Source organism: Rousettus aegyptiacus, unplaced genomic scaffold (genome assembly GCF_014176215.1).
Source record: "Rousettus aegyptiacus isolate mRouAeg1 unplaced genomic scaffold, mRouAeg1.p scaffold_m13_p_7, whole genome shotgun sequence".
NCBI classification, from domain to species: Eukaryota; Metazoa; Chordata; class Mammalia; order Chiroptera; family Pteropodidae; genus Rousettus; species Rousettus aegyptiacus.
The window spans coordinates 65,793,664-65,808,967 of record NW_023416310.1 but is presented as its reverse complement, the minus strand read 5'-3'; the positions used below and the strand labels follow the sequence as shown (position 1 = coordinate 65,808,967).

Here is a 15,304-nt window from a genome sequence, read left to right as displayed (position 1 = left end):
GTTCTGGAATCATTTTAGATTGAGGAGACGGGGTTTGCTGGTGGAGTGAATGTGGAGCGTGTTGACGACTGTTAGCCCTATCTGTCTGCTGAGGCTCTTGCAGTTCTGGTGGGACATCAAAACTGTCACTTGTCACAACAAGAGGGTGGGAAGATGCCAAACACATGGGAGAGAGTGAGGCTGTTTTACCTGCAAGGGAGAGGAGGGGACACTGGGTCAGCAGGTCACCTCTGCAGGCCCCTCCCAGGCCGGAAATGAGGTGAGGCGGAAGGGGCGTTGTGGCTGGAGTGGAGATGTGTCCTTTCACTTGTCAAACTGTTTCTGGTGTTGAGGGTCCGGTGCTAATCACGTCATGGTGATTATGTGACTGATGGGAGAACGTGCTGGGTTCAGATGGGATCAGGGCTGGTGAGGAAGGTCACCAGCCATGAGATGATGGCGGGTAGAGGGAGGAGTCCAGCTTGGCTTTGGATGCAGTGTCCACTGGGGTCCTCCTGAAGGAGGGATGTCTGAGCAATGGGGACACGTGGGGCAGCGTGTCCAGGAGGAGTGAGGGTATACGCCAGGCCCTGGGGCAGAAATGCCCGATGTTGAGGGGCAGGGAGAGAACAGGTGTGGCTGCAGAGTGACAGGCGGGGTCAGTGGGGTCAGGGCGCCAGGTGGACAAGAGTGGTGGTGCAGGCCCCGTGGGCTCTGAGACAGAGTTTGGGTTGACAGTAATTACAATAGCATCATGCGAGACGTTCAGCCAGCGGGTGACAGTCCCATTCATTCACTCATTGTGGTTTAAGGCCCACTCTTGTGGAGATGATAGATGGGAGGGAGAGTGGGGATAATACAGAAATGTTTTGGAAATGGAGTTTGCAGGCCCTGTGTTGGGTTGAGTGTCGAAGGATAAAATGCAGTAGGGACACCTAGGTTTTGGCCACTCAGGGAGCTGGGTAGAATAACTGGACGTTATTAACTGAGTAGAGGGATGCTGGGGATAATACCTCACTCGGATGGTTCCCATGTCTCTGGAGGTCTCGTGTGGAATTTACTGATAAGTACTCTTTTTCTCTTAAACGCACAATATACAAATGTGCAAATATGCACTCGTTGACACACCTATGCCCAAGTTCCAGACGCTTTCTCTCATGGCTCATTCACGTGATCCTCTGGATGCAAGTACTTTGGGTTGTTAGACCCTCGGTGGCTTTTGGTGGAATCAACCTGTTGCATATGTTGACAGTTGATCACAGACCCCAACCCCCAACCTGCCCACCTTTGTCAAGCTGGGGCCTTTGCAGGGGCGGCTGTCACCATTAGCTTTGCTCAGGAGTCCTTGGCTTCCTGCTGAAAGTCTGCATTTCTGTCCTTTTCTGGGGTCTCCTCAGTCTCTTATGTGAGGGGAGTTCCAATTTGTTGTTTGAGTGTGGCCACTAGTGGCTGCCTGTCCCCATGTCCTTTCTTTGCCATCCCAAGGCCAGGAGGTGGGACCTCATGCCTACTCACTGCTGCCCTCTGAACGTGTGCTAGGCTGCCCTGCAAAGTGCGTGGCCCTCCTCAAGCTTTGAGACATCTGTTGGGGTGCATGAGCAACTCTGGACGATGCTGAGCCCCTGCTCCTCCCTTGGACATTCTCTCCTGTTTCAGGAGAAGAAGATCCTGGATCTATACAACCAGAGCGAGCCCACGGAGCCCTTCCTTTTCTACCATGTGCAGACTGGCACCGCCTCTTTCTTTGAGTCCCTGGATGGCCCCTTGCCTGTGCCGGCAGAGGCCAGCCCTCTTCCATCACTTGAGACCTGGGGACCAAACACAATGCCTCCTTTAACAGGTCTGAAGCTTCGCCTGGAGGTGGCCACTTGGCCAGGGGCCTGTGTCTCACATTTTCTAATTCCCAAAGTATTGTCATTTATGTTATCTCAGTGTCACCGCATGTCAGCGCAAGGCCCTGCACTTTGTCACTGGAGAAGAGGCAAGGTCTACACAGCAGCCAGGAAATAAAACATGGGCTTGGAAGCAGGAGGGGGTGGTGCTAGGCCTCCCTCCCAAACCGTCCATCCTGCGGACCACCCGTGAGAGGACGTTGGAGCCCCAAGACCATGGCTTTCTCCTGGGGGCAGATGGAAGGAACCCGGGGCTGTGCCGCCCTTGGGATCAGTGTGGCACAGCTGGCGTGTGGCTCACCTCTGCTCCTGTGCTGCTTTGTTTTCTCTCCTGTTCGGATTTCGTCTCCCATCCTCTTTATGCTGCCGGCACGACTTGGGGCGTATATATCTTTCCAAAGGTTAGAAGCTTTTAAATCAGAATAATTTTTAATAATGATTAAATTTTTTTTTGTCCTAATTCTAACGTGCAAACATAAAGCTTATGCAGTACCAAAGTGGAAACAGACATAAGATGAAATAGAAAACAAACCAGAGAACAAGGTCAGCGAGACTGGCGGCGTGAGCACTCGCTGTGTGTTCCCTGGGACTGGGGCTTAGCTGGGAGGGGGCTGCCAGCGGTGACGACAGGTGGGACAGCAGAAGACACTGCCATATGACCAACCCTGTGCCATACCCCGGTCTCGCTTCTCTCACGTCCTCCGGTCTTCTCTCTGAGGCGCGCTCCTGCCCACACGCTGCCCGTAAGGCCACAGGTCAGGGCCTTCTCCTGGGAGCAGAGCCCGGCTCTCTCTGCTGCCCGCCCCAGGTGATGGGCGCCTGCAAGTGAAACCAAGTGGCCGGCTGTGGGTATGACCGCACAGAGACACCACTCAGGTCTGGTTCTGTGTGGGAGCTTTCTTATTCTGACTCTGCCACCGTATGTGCAGAAAATTCTCTTTGCTCAAATAAAGTCTCTGAGATAGCACATTTCAAGTTAATCTTTGTGACATGTGCTATGATTTCCATTTGCTTGTGTTTTGCTGAGGTTTGCGTGATGTGACAGGTAATCTGTCCTGGAGATAGATGTCCTGTGTGCATGAGAAGAGTGTGTTCCTGCGGTGAGATTGGCAGAGAATATGGTGACTCTGGACCAGGAGTGGCAGAAGCCACAGGTCTCAGGAGGCCTCCCCTCCCTCGGCCCACCTTGCACCCGCTGAGAGCTTCTATCCTCGGGAACAGCACTGCCAGGTTGTTTTGCAGCATGGAATCCAGTCATCGATCCTGGGCGGTCCCTCCATGTCTCTTAAATTCAGTGCTGTTGACTAATTTCCTGCTAGTTGTTCCAAAGGCTGTGTGCGCACTCCTTTCCCAGGTGCGCAGACAAGTCATGGCCGTGCTGCCCTGGCCTTGCGAACGCCCTGGCACCGTGACCAGCCCCGTTTCCCCCAAAGCGGAACCCCTTCCTTCGCCATGGGCAGAAAACATCCTCTGTAACCAACATTCTGATAATGTCTCTGTTCCAAGTGATGAGGCACAAAACCATGGCTTTCAACTGGGGGCCATTCTGCACCCCCGGACCCCTGCCAGCAAATGGAGATACTTTTGGTTGTCACGACCAGAGGCCAGGGCTGTGCTCCTGGAGTCTCATGGTCGGAGGCCAGGGATGCTGCTTAAATCCCAATATGCAGGACGGCCCTGACGACAAAGGGTCAGTGTGCTCAGCACGTCGGCAGCGCTGAGGCTGGAGAGAGCTGACGTGAAACAGCTGTGTTTTAACTCAGAACTCACAGCAAACATTATGTGGATGGTCTCGGGCTTCTCCATTTCTAGGCCACAGGCTGTGATGAAACCAGTGTCCTCAAAGACCATACAGCAGCAGTGCCTTCTTTTGAAGTTCACATTAGGAACCACTGAAGTTTGTGGCCCAAGGTCTCACCCTCATCTTCACATTCTAAGTATTTGGGGCCTGTAATTTTTATTCCACAGGATGAAATAGAGGTGATCAGGCTGTAGCAACGGGGACTATCGGCGTGTCAAGAATGTGGAACATCAAACAGCTGTGTGTCCCCTGGGCTCTTTCTTGTCCTTCAGGATGGACGTCCAGGTCTCTGCCACCCAACAGGCCCAGGAAGCCCTTTCTGCTCCTTCACCACCAGGCGGCAGAGCTGGCCTGCCCGGCCTGCTCAGAGGGGGACTGCTCTCGCTCTCGCGGTTACCTGATACCACTGGCTTTGCACTCATGTGACATCTGTCCTTCAGAAGTAAGTGTCACATCCATGGAGTCAACCAACTGTGGGTTGAAAAGATTCAGAAAAAAAACCCAAGAAAGTTCCAAAGAATGGAGCTGGAACTTGCTACATGCTGAGCGCAGGGCTGAACCTGCACGCAGGAAGTGATGCGCGGCTTGCCCTGGGGTCACCTGTGCAGACACAGGTTGTGCTCCACCTTCTGTACACACTGTCTACATTGGGGACTTGGGAATCCATGGGTTTCAGTGTTTGCGGGGGTCCTAGAGCTGACCCTGAGAATAGCAAGGGACCCTGTGGTGGCTTCAAGTTGGTGTGCAGTGGGGTTCTCTCGTGTGTTTCCTGTAGTCTGGTTCTCGAAGTGCTTTCTAAGTGACTGTGGAAGACGGAGAGCCTGTGTCACTTGTAGTCAAGGCCCTCTGGGACCCTGACAGGTGTGGGTGCATCCCGGGCTCAGCAGAGTCAGTGTCTTCCTCTCAAAGCAGCTGTGCCCTCTGCCCAGCTTCTCTCTACTCGTGAGACATCACTCATTCCTCTGTGTGACCACCAACACCTGCGAGTGCCCAGGGAACCAGACTCAGTCCTACCGGGGGACTTGGTCAATAAGGCAGACAGGCGCCTGGCCTGTGGGTGGTAAGGATCGCACATCCATGCGTGCGCGGCCCCATGTGCAGAGACCTATTTTATGAGGGGACAGTGGAGAGTGAGAGATTAAGCATGAGTAGGCTCCCTGAGAGGCTGGACTTCTTGCAAGTGCTTGGATGATGGGGATGCCTGCACGGTCCGGGGAACCCATCACTGCAGAACATCCAGTTCCTGTGAGGCTGGGCTCTGTGTGTGTGTGTGTGTGTGTGTGTGTATGTGTGTGTGTGTGTGTGTGTGTGTGGCGGCAGAGGACCTGGTGCAGCCAGAGCAGCGGTCGGGGCAGCATGGGGGCTGTGGGACATCGGCAGGCCCACTTACGGGGGTTCGTGTGGGCCATGGGCAGGTGGACACCAAGCCACTGTAGAGTGATGGGGAGGTGGGGCTACACTTGCACCTCAACCGTGTGGCTGGTGGGCGTTTGCCTCTGAGGCTGGGAGACCAAGGGCCATTGCAGAACCCCCAGAGACAGAGTTGACGGTGGACTCCAGAGGGCAGAGCCGGACCTGTGGCTGGCCGTGCATGCGAAGGCAGACGGGACCGGCAGGCACATTTAACGCTAAGGCTGGCCGACAACACTGGACGTTGAGGGTGAGGGCTCCCTGTGTGATGCTGAGGCTCTGCCTGAAGTGGGCTTTGAGGCCCCTCCCAGCTCACAAACCTCCCTCCTCTGGCGACAGTAACACTGCGGGCTCCAGGCCTGCCACTGGGCACAGGCCTTTAGAGCTCAGCGGGAGCAGATGGGGTGCCAGGCCCCGAGGACACACCAATGGTGGCGAAGGAGGAACAGACCTGGCCTCCAACCCTGGACGCCTCGTCGTCTCTCGGGGCTTCTGCTTTTATATGTGAGACACACGGAGGGTCCCGCAAGGGGTCGCGAGGGTTCCAAGGCCCACCCGGTCTGCCTCCGACACCTGTGTCGACACAGAACGAGCTCGCTGTGTAGGTTGTGAAAAGGGGTGGGGATCGTCCCACATCATGTCTGAGTCGGGTGTGGCTCATGCCCCCAGTGAGTCAAGGAAGTCGCGCCTCTAGCCCCGGGGTGCCCAGAAGGGAGGTCTCCTCCCTAAGCGTCAGGCGTCGTCTGTATTTCTTCACTGTTTCCTGCCACTTGACCCATCCTAGTTTCTCCAGGACCCCACACGGCCGTGGCCGCGTTGCCTCCCAGTCACCTGTTGATACCTCACGGGACCTCTGTGCCGACCAGCTTTCTTGACAACGTAGACACACCCTGAACCAGAACCAGGAAACAATTCTCATCCCCGGCTCCTTAAAAGGCCGGGAGTCCTGGCTGGCTTTATGGAGCTCTGCACGCCGGTGGAGCCTGATGCTGACCCGGGGACAGAAGCGTTTCGGGACAAAGGTAGCCTCCGCTGCTTCTCCGCACAGCGTTGCCTCTGGGCCAGTGGCCTGGGGCCTGAGGCACAGGGCACCAGAGGGCCCTGAGGCAGGGAGGAAGGCATGCATCAGGTCTCAAGGGCTCTGTGCTCTTCTCGGGGACTGTCCTGGTGCCCTAAGCAGAGGCTCAGAGTTAGACATCCCCAACAGTCAGATACTTAACGGGGCCTGTGACTGTCCATGGGTTGTCCATGAGATGCCTGCTTGGATGATGGAGAGTGTGCGTGGGGGGTCAGGCAGACGGGTTTGCTGACAGTTATTTAGGGGGCTGGAGCTTGGGGTTGGTGTAACTGGTGACTTACCAGCTGTGTGGACATAACACTGTCCTTCCTGGTCTAAACCCAGAGGCTCGCTGCCTGAAGGTGCCTGGGATTGGGGTCCCTGGGATCTCCTGCAATCCCTGAAGTGATGGTGAGGGGGCGCCCCAAGGCCATCACAGCCTAGAGAGCCAGGATGTCCAGCCAGGGTGGGTGGTAGCTTCTGTCTGGGGCCGGCTGGCATGAAGCATTCTGGCCTATCCTTAGCCAGGCGCAGGGCCTCAGGCAGCTTCCTCGGGAGAACCCTCACACGATTCTGGGGCAGGGGACAACAAGTAACATGTTTTCTCCTTTCTTCACAAGATCTGCTGCTGACGGTCCTTGCCACCGCCTGCTCTACTTGTCCTCTTCGTGGGAAAACCCGGAGACGGCATGGCCACCCCACAGAGTAAGTGGCGAGTGACAGAACTGCCTGGAATATGTCCGTCTGGCCTCACCAAGGACCAGAGGCCACATGAGCCTGATTTTGCTCAGTTACAGGACTATGAAACCTGCGCTTGAAGATTTCAGTGCCTTTAGCTCTCATCTCATTGTGTGTATTTAGGATTGTTTATTTATTTTCATAGGGAGGGTAAAGAAAATGACAGACGGCCCACTGGTGACCCATTTAAGTATTTTTGGTTTTGTCAGTACTCTGAGACTATCAATCAGAAAAAGAAAAGTCGCCGATGCTGCAGAAAGTCCCTGGGGGCCACGCAGGCCTCTCAGGTGCTTGGATCCCCAGACCGGTCTCTGCTTTTCCCGTCAGAGCCTCTCTCAGACCAGTAAGCCTATCCTGCAACTTCAAAGCCAGGACTGCCGCCACCCTTATCTGCGGGGGACACGTGCCCAGATCCCGGGCCAACGCCTGGATGTGGACAGCCCTGAATGCTCCCCTGTTCTCTCCTGCACTGTGACCATTGCTAAGCAGAATAAGGTGACTTGAACATAGGCACTGCGATACCATGACGGTTGATCTGATCACACAGGTGGCTACCAAGTGACTGGCAGGCAGGGTGTGTCTACACATGGAAAAGGGATGAGTCACTTTCCGGGCGTGAGATCTCATTACCTGTCCAGGATGCCATGCAGCTTAGAGCTGTTCGTTTCTGCTAGGCCACGGTTGATTGCGAGTGACAGACTGCGTGACGAGGGGTGGGGTCACCTGCATTCTGTGCTTGTCTGTCTCTCTGCAGGAGTGGAAAAGCCAGTTCTGTACCGCATTCGCGACCCCCTCCAGATGGTGTGGGTCCTTCAGGGAAACACTTTAGTCTCAGTTCCTGCCAACAGCAATGTTGAGCCTGGTGAGTGACAATTGTAGCCACTGTTGCCTCTTAAAGGGATGCTGGCCTCACTGGGATAGGGCTCAGCCTGCACAGGCCTGGCTATGGCCCCTCTGGCTTCTGGGCACCAGCTCAGTGTCCACAGGAAGGTGGGAAGGGTTGGGGTGGTTCCCTCCTGCCAAGGGAGCCGTGCAGCCTGAGGGTGAGGGTGGCAGAGGCCACACCCAGAAGGAATGTCTGTCTAGCCAGCAATCGACTGCCTCCTCGGAGCTTGCCTCTCCCTTTATGCTCCAGCACCGCCCCCCTCCCCGCCCCCGCCAGAGCCCGGCCCCTTCACCTCCCTCCTCGAGACCCACAGCCTGTAGTCTGGTGTCCTCATTGCCAGTCCTGGCAGAGTGTCCCTCCGCTTTCTCTGCAGAGCACCCAGTGCGGGAACCCGGAGCTCGTCTTCAGTCATCCTCTAGCCCCCAAGGGACTGTGAGATGGCCTCTACCAGTCAAGCATTTGTGCCCCCAGCCCAGATGTCTCCTCTGAACTTCTCCATGTCCCATCAGTGTCCTTTTGGTCACCTCTCTTTAGTCTGTCCCAAGTGCAGCCACGGGTCTGACCTCCCAGAGCTGCTGCTGGATGGTTCTACCCTGTCTCCACTGGCCGCACGCCGTCTCCCTGCTGCCCGAGCTGGCAACAGAGGCGCACCCTCCACGCGTCCCTCCGTCTCACCAGCCCCTCGGCTGGGATGACGAGTCTGTGCGGAACAGCCTCATCTCACACCGGCAGTCTCTCATGGGACTGCAGCCACCGCTCCTTCTCTCTGCCCCTCCACCCCCCACCCTCCACAGAGCACTACAAGTGACACCTCACTGTGTGACCTGAAGGGTGTCACCCCCATGTGCTTGTGATGTGAGGGTGGGGGTGGGTGTCTCAGGCTCACAAGTCTTCCTGAAGCCATGCAGGCTCTTCTCCACCTGCTTTCGCCTATGACACCCCGACCAACCCCTCTCCTCGTTTACCAGCTTTTTCTTAGCTTTTAGGTCCTGGACTGGCTTTACCTCTGCAGAGAGGTCTTTCTCAGTTTTTCTATCTAAATTCAGTTTCTCTCCTATTGTCCCAGACCTTGGTCACTTCCGCTGATACAGTTTATTGCAACTCGGGCCAGGTCTCTTCTTACATGTCTTCGTCTCATTTTCCATGAAGGCAGTGACAAATTTCTCCTGTCCTCAGCTAGCTCCCCATGCCTACCCACTGAAAACTGTGTCCTCAGGGGGCATTTGGGGAAAGTGCTGAGAAAAGAGACTTCCCCATACCCAGCCCGGGGTCCTAGGTTGGCTTAGCCGGGAATTAAACCCAGCCCACATCACCGAACTCATGTAAAGTAATTTCTTCTTGTATGCAAGAGGCCTGAGCAGGCAGCCGAGGCCAGTGCAGGGGCTGACCTGCCTCTGCAACGCCAGGTCCCCTCAGCCCCACCCAAGAGCAGGAAGATTCCTCCCAGCCACGTCAGGTCCCTTTGGAGGATGCCCTTAGAGACCTCCACGCACTTAGGCACACAGCTCATGGGCACATGGTCAAAGTCAGCTACAAGCCTGGCGGGGAATTTGGTTTTTATTTCTGGGAAGCGATATGCCCTAGTGATAGCTGGTGCTTGTACTGAGGAAGGAAAAGGGTTTTGGCTCTTGACGGACCATGTCTACCACGTGGCTCATCGGGAGGCTGCTGCGGGCCTGACTGGGAAGACCAGGCGAAGGAAGGCCAGGACTGGCCTCTCTGCTGCCTGGAGCTTGACGCCTGTTTCTGTCACCTGTTCCAGTTACCGTGTGCTCGGTACCATGCCAACACATGAGGTCTGGCGAGAACAGCTTTATATACCTGGGCATCGAGAACAATGACCTCTGCCTCTTCTGCACGGATGTTCAGGGCCAGCCCCTGCTGCAGCTGCAGGTGAGAAGTGCTATGAAATGCCTGTCTATTTCACTCAGTATGCTACCGAGTGAAAACAACCTGTTTTCAGTCCTGAGTTGTGAAGTGCCAGGAAGGAAATTTGACTTGGCTTGTCCCCAAGTCGACATATGCTCCCTTCGCCGTGGGTGTGGCACTTGCCGTAAGGTGACAGCATCCTCCGCATGGCAGAGGTCACCCGCGAGAACGGTTCAAGAAGGCCAAGGACAGGCGGCCTCCTCACTCACCATCCCTTTTAACCGTCTCCCAGAAACCCCTGGGGGGACGTGCGCTGCCAGTCCAGAGTCTGTGGGTTCCATGCCTGTGACCCCCACACTGGAGGCAGCATGTGGTCACGAAGCTCATCCTTCTGCTGTGATGGGAGCTGTGATGGACAGACACGCAGATGCATCCAGCAGGAGGGTGTGGGACAGTGGCTTTTGCTGGGGCAGTGGGTACCAGCTTGAAGGACCAAGAGTTCTGGCTATGGGATCTGGGCAGGGGGAGCCGACCCCTGCGTCCTGTTCTTTGGCCATGCCCCTCCACTGGGGAGGGCAGCCACTGGCGGGTCAGTTTGGCTCTGTCCTCCCACTACCCGCTCCAACAGGCCTCTTTCCTGCTTACAGGAGAAGAATATCATGGACCTGTATAAGGATCCCCATGTGCAGAATCCCTTCTTGTTCCTGCGAGCCGTGGAGGGTACCACCTCCACCCTTGAGTCTGTCGCCTACCCCAGCTGGTTCATAGCCACTGCCTCTGTGGGGGGGCAGCCCATCACCCTCACCAAGGACAGGGGCAGAGACTACAACACCAATTTCTATTTCGAGCCTATGGAGTACAGCCGCCCACTGCGGATGCTGGGCCAGGGCCAGAGGTTGAGCAGCAGAACCTCTGTCTGAGGATGTGGTCATCTCAGGAGGCCACACACACTGACGGCCACGGCCGCCTCCTGCTCACCACCCAGTGCCACCTCCAGACATGCGAGTGTGACACCCGACAACCACTTCTTATTCTCTCTGCATCTTGTCCTACCACTTGCCTGCTGCTGAGCTTGTTTGGGATCGCGCTTGAACCTCACCTTGCATCCTGTTAGCCTGCCTTTTCCTCTGGTCGCTGCTGTGTTTCGAGAAGTTGTGACCTGGCAAGATGCTGTCTCCATGGCACCAGCCCTGTTCCAGGCCTCCGGGGACACCTGGGGAAGGACGTTGGAAGGGACCTGCTTGGCACTCAAACACGCACAAACCTGGAAGTAAGAGGGAACCACTCCGTGGGGACCCTACACCAGTGTGGGGGGGAGTGGTGTGAAAACCCCTCCACCGATCACTCACTCACGCAGGCTGTGCTGACATGCAGTCTACCTATGTGGCCCTCGAAGGTCCCAGCAGGATGGAGTCAGCATCATAACAGCAGGGCTGAGCCTGGGGACATCTTGGTGGCGCTCCTCCAAGTAGAGTCTGGGGAAACTTGTCTCAGTTTCCCCAGACTCCACTTCTGTCCCCTGGGGCTACTTCTCACCATCCTGCATGCAAACACTTGTCTTGGGCTCTGTTCTCTGGTGTAACCCTCAGGCTGAGATCAAGTCCACCAAAGCCAGCTTCTTCCCCCAGCTTTGCTCTCATGCTTTTGTGAGCCTGTCGAACATGTCCGCCCCGTGTACTCCACCTGCCATGTCTCTGGCACCCCACCTGTTTGCAGTGTGCAGAGGCCTCTCACCTCCCCAATGCAACGCAACACCTCATCTTCTTTGAGGCTCATGGCGCTTTGCCTTCTTATGTGATACAAGTCAGTGAGCAAAGCTGCGTTGCCATGAACCTCACTTATAGACACTGAAATTTGAATTTCATATAAGTTTCACTGGTACAAAGTGTTATTCCTATTTAAAATTTATTTCACTCATTTAAAAAGGAAAAAAAATTCTTAGCTCATGGACTGCACAAAACCAGCTGGTGGGCCAGATTCTGTTTATGGGGCAGTCTGCTGACCCCTGGTCTAAACTGACCTGAACATCTTAATCCCTCACTTTTCTCTAAGAAATAAAAAATTAATTTATTTAAAGCACACAAAATCAGTCCCAAGTTAAGTCTTGTAGAATGTAACATGCTGAATGATAAATAAGCGCATGCGTTCAAGCGTTTGGTTTTCCTGCCTAAGAGGAAAGAGGCCATGGTTTGTGATTTGGATAAACCTTCCCAGTTTCTTATGTTTATCCTTAAAGGGGACTCAGTTCTCAACCAGAGAAAAATGAGAGATGTTGCAGATGAGAAAACAAGGCCCAGAATCAGATTCCAGACAGACCATTCAGGAGGGAGGGATAAGAGCTGTTGGGGAGACTGGCTCTCAACATGCAAAAGAACGAAGCTGGGTGCTTCCCTTATACCAAACCCAAGAGCCAATGCAGTGTGGACAAAAGACCAGGACATAGGAGCTGAGCCAAAAACTCTTAGAAGAACACAGGAGAGAAGCTTTATGACGTGGGATTTGGTAGTGATTTCTTGGATATGATATCAAAGGACAATAAAAGGAAAAACATACATAGGACTACATCGAAATAAAAACTCTGTACACCAAAGGACTCTATTAAATGTCTTTTGAGTGAAAGAATGAAAAAGCTTCCTCTTACTGAGAATCATATATCTGATAAGAGATTAAGGGCCAGAATATATAAAGAACTCCCACAACTCAACAACGAGGAAGACCAAAACGCCCTGCTCAAAAATGGGCAAAGTGCTCGTATGGGCCTTTGACTTTCTGCAAAGATGACAGACAAATGGCTGATATGAACTCAAAAAGATGCTCAACAGCACTAGTCATCAGGGAAACATAAACCCAAACCACAATGAGATGCCATCTCTCACTTGCCAGGGTGGTTATGAAACAACAGTAAAACAGAAAAAGAAGGTTGGGGAGGATGTGGAGAAATGGGACCCGCATGCACTGTTGGTGGGATTGTGAGATACGGCTGCTGTAGAAAGCATTGTGGGGTTCCTCAGGGCACTAAAAACGGAGCCACCTTATGACCCAGCAATCCAACCTCTGAATATTTGTCCAAAAGAGTGAAAGCAGGGTCTCAAACAGATACCTGCACACCCACGTCGAGTCACAGTGGCGAGAATTATAGCAGCCGAAGGTCAAGGCAACCTCAGAGTCCCTGGGTGGATGGGTAGTATACTCGCACAGTGGAATATGATTCAGCCTCAGAAAGAGGAAATTCTCAGATGTGCTCCAGCACAAGTGAGGACGTTGTATTAAGTGACAGAAGCCAGTCACAGAAGAACAAATACTGTGTGAGTGCACTTATGTGAGTTCCCTGGAACAGTTGAGTTCAGAGACAGAGTAGAAGGATGAGGCTGGGGGTCAGAGGGGATAGAGAGTTGCTGCTTTATGGGATCAGAGGGTCACTTTTACAAGATGAAAAATTCTGGATGGCGGTGAGGGCTGCACACGAGAATGTGCTCAATGCCACTGAGCTGCGCACGCAGAGCTGGTGAGCTGGTGAGGTGAGTGTCATGTGCATTTTACCACCTCACCTATCAGGTGAGATGCGCTGGCACAACTGTGGTCTCGAGCCAGCCTGGGATTTAGGTCAGTAGCCTCCGTCACGTTCTTGGTGTCCTTGTCACACACCCGGGAGGACTGTGGAGGGGATGCACGCGGGCAGGGCCCCGTGTCTGCGCGCTGTGCTAAGCGCCGACCCTGCTCTTCACGACTTGTCCTACCCTGTCCTCGTGACAGCCCAGTCAGGTGGATGTTGCTGTGCTCTTTGTAAAGAGATAAAAGCGAGGTGAAATGAAGCAAATTCCCCAGGGTTACACAGCGAGTGGTGACAATGACGGTGATACAGCTGACATTAAAGCGCCTACTACATGCTGTTCTATGCATTTCACGTATATTGACTCACTTAATCTTAAACCGCTACCCCGCAAGTAAGTCTTGTTTTTATCCCTGTTTCACGGATGAGAATCCAAAGAATAGAAAGACCAAATCACTTGACCACAGACACATGCTGTGACAGGTGAGGACTTGATCTGAGACAGTCCTGACCAGACTTGGGTAGACTTGTTCTGTGAAGAGCTGTGTATTGCATATTGTAGGCTTTGCGGAGAATGCAGTTTCTACACAAATATCAGCTCTGCCACAGACTGTGTAAGCAAACAAGCACGTTGTGTTCCAATAGACTTTATTTAGAAAACAAACAATGGGCCTGTCTTAGCCCCCAGACAGCAGTGTGTCCACCCAGGATCTTAACTCTACATTCAGGGGATGAGGGCCCAGAAGCACCTGGGCGCTCTGGGAAATAAAGCCATAGCTATGAACAAAGCGTCAACCTTGGGCTTGTCAGCGTGATACAGCATGCCACCCATTTGGTGCCAATGTGACATTACTTACTGAAGACAGACCACGCCAGGTGCTGCCTTACATGCTTGGAAGACCCTGACAAGCAGAACAGATAGGACACACCCTCTGTGTGAGCTGGGAGCTGGCGAATAATGCTCATCAAAGACATGTGGCACCCATCTGAGCCATATGACATGCTAACCAGTGAGAGAAGGAAGGCATAGAGGGACATGGGAACAGGACAGGGTGGCCCAGGATACCAGGTAGGGGTCATGGAGAAGGCAGCACGTAGCCAGGACTTGAAGGAGGCAGGAGGCGAACCATGCAGGTGTCGAGGACAAAGGCTTTCCAGGCAGGGAGAAGAGCCGGTATGGCTGGAGCAGGAGCCTCATGGCACCAAGGGGCTGCAGAGACCGAGAGTTAATGAGCATGGAGGGCGGCCCTACAGCATGATGAAGATGTGCTTTCCCTCTCAGAGACCCGGGGGCAAAGGGGGGGCATGACTCAACCCAGGTGTGAGAGCATCCCTCTGGCTTGGGCTCATGTCTCGGGCTCAGGCTTCCTGGATTTGGTCTTGGCTCTAATACAATTACCGGACCCACAAATTTCAGGCACTTTAATTAATAATGATATTCACCAGATAGGGCAGCTATGGGCATAAAATGAGGACATTCAGGCAAACCACCGAAGGCCACACCAGAGGCAGTGCATGCCACGAAGATGCTGGTTACGCTAATAATCCTTCCTAATAAACACACCACTTCACTGTGATGAGCTGTTTGTGAATGCGTGCTTCCACATGACGCAAGTGTGGCCTCACGGGCGGTGAGGCTCCATCGCCACCCCACCTCCAGGCCCTGCCACTCTTACTGGGTGGAGCGAGGCCACTGTGGGAACATTACCCTCTGCAGGCAAGGACAGCTTCTGGTGCCACCACGACCACTAGAGGCCGTGGAGGACTGAGATTTCCTAGGAAGGGTCGGTGCCCCCGAGGACTGGAGAACACGAGGACGACAGGAGGGGAAGTGCCGACAGTGAGGACAAGGTGCGCCCTTACCTGCTGCTGGGCGAAGGACGTCCCAGAACTGCGCGGCCAGAACAGCCAACCTCTGCTGCATCACACAATCTCGGAACCAGCCGTCAGAGCGATGGCATTGGCCAGGGGTGCGTCGGGCCTTCTCACGAGGTTGCGGGCGTCTGCGGGGACCTGGCTGGGGTCTGTGTCCGAGATTGCTCCCGCAGGTGGGCCTCCCGCTGGCTCCTGAGTGTCCTGGGTGTCCTCACTGGCTTCCCCCAGTGAGTGACCCAAGGGAGAT

At 54.4% G+C, this 15,304-nt stretch overlaps 1 protein-coding gene across 2 annotated transcripts; it reads left to right on the top strand.

Moving 5' to 3' along the window:
* Positions 1–5,774: 5,774 nt before the first annotated feature.
* On the top strand, positions 5,775–11,086 carry LOC107515003 (interleukin-36 beta). Of its 2 annotated transcripts, XM_036224981.1 has the most exons (5): positions 5,775–6,104; positions 6,760–6,844; positions 7,632–7,739; positions 9,526–9,656; positions 10,280–11,086. In XM_036224981.1, the coding sequence occupies exons 2-5, from the start codon at positions 6,829–6,831 to the stop codon at positions 10,550–10,552; spliced, it is 528 nt and encodes a 175-aa protein (XP_036080874.1). In that variant the 5' UTR covers positions 5,775–6,104; positions 6,760–6,828; the 3' UTR covers positions 10,553–11,086. The 2 variants fall into 2 exon arrangements, with proteins under 2 accessions (XP_036080874.1, XP_036080873.1); XM_036224980.1 differs by lacking the exons at positions 5,775–6,104; positions 6,760–6,844 and having other exon boundaries at positions 7,477–7,739.
* The last annotated feature ends 4,218 nt before the right edge of the window (positions 11,087–15,304 follow it).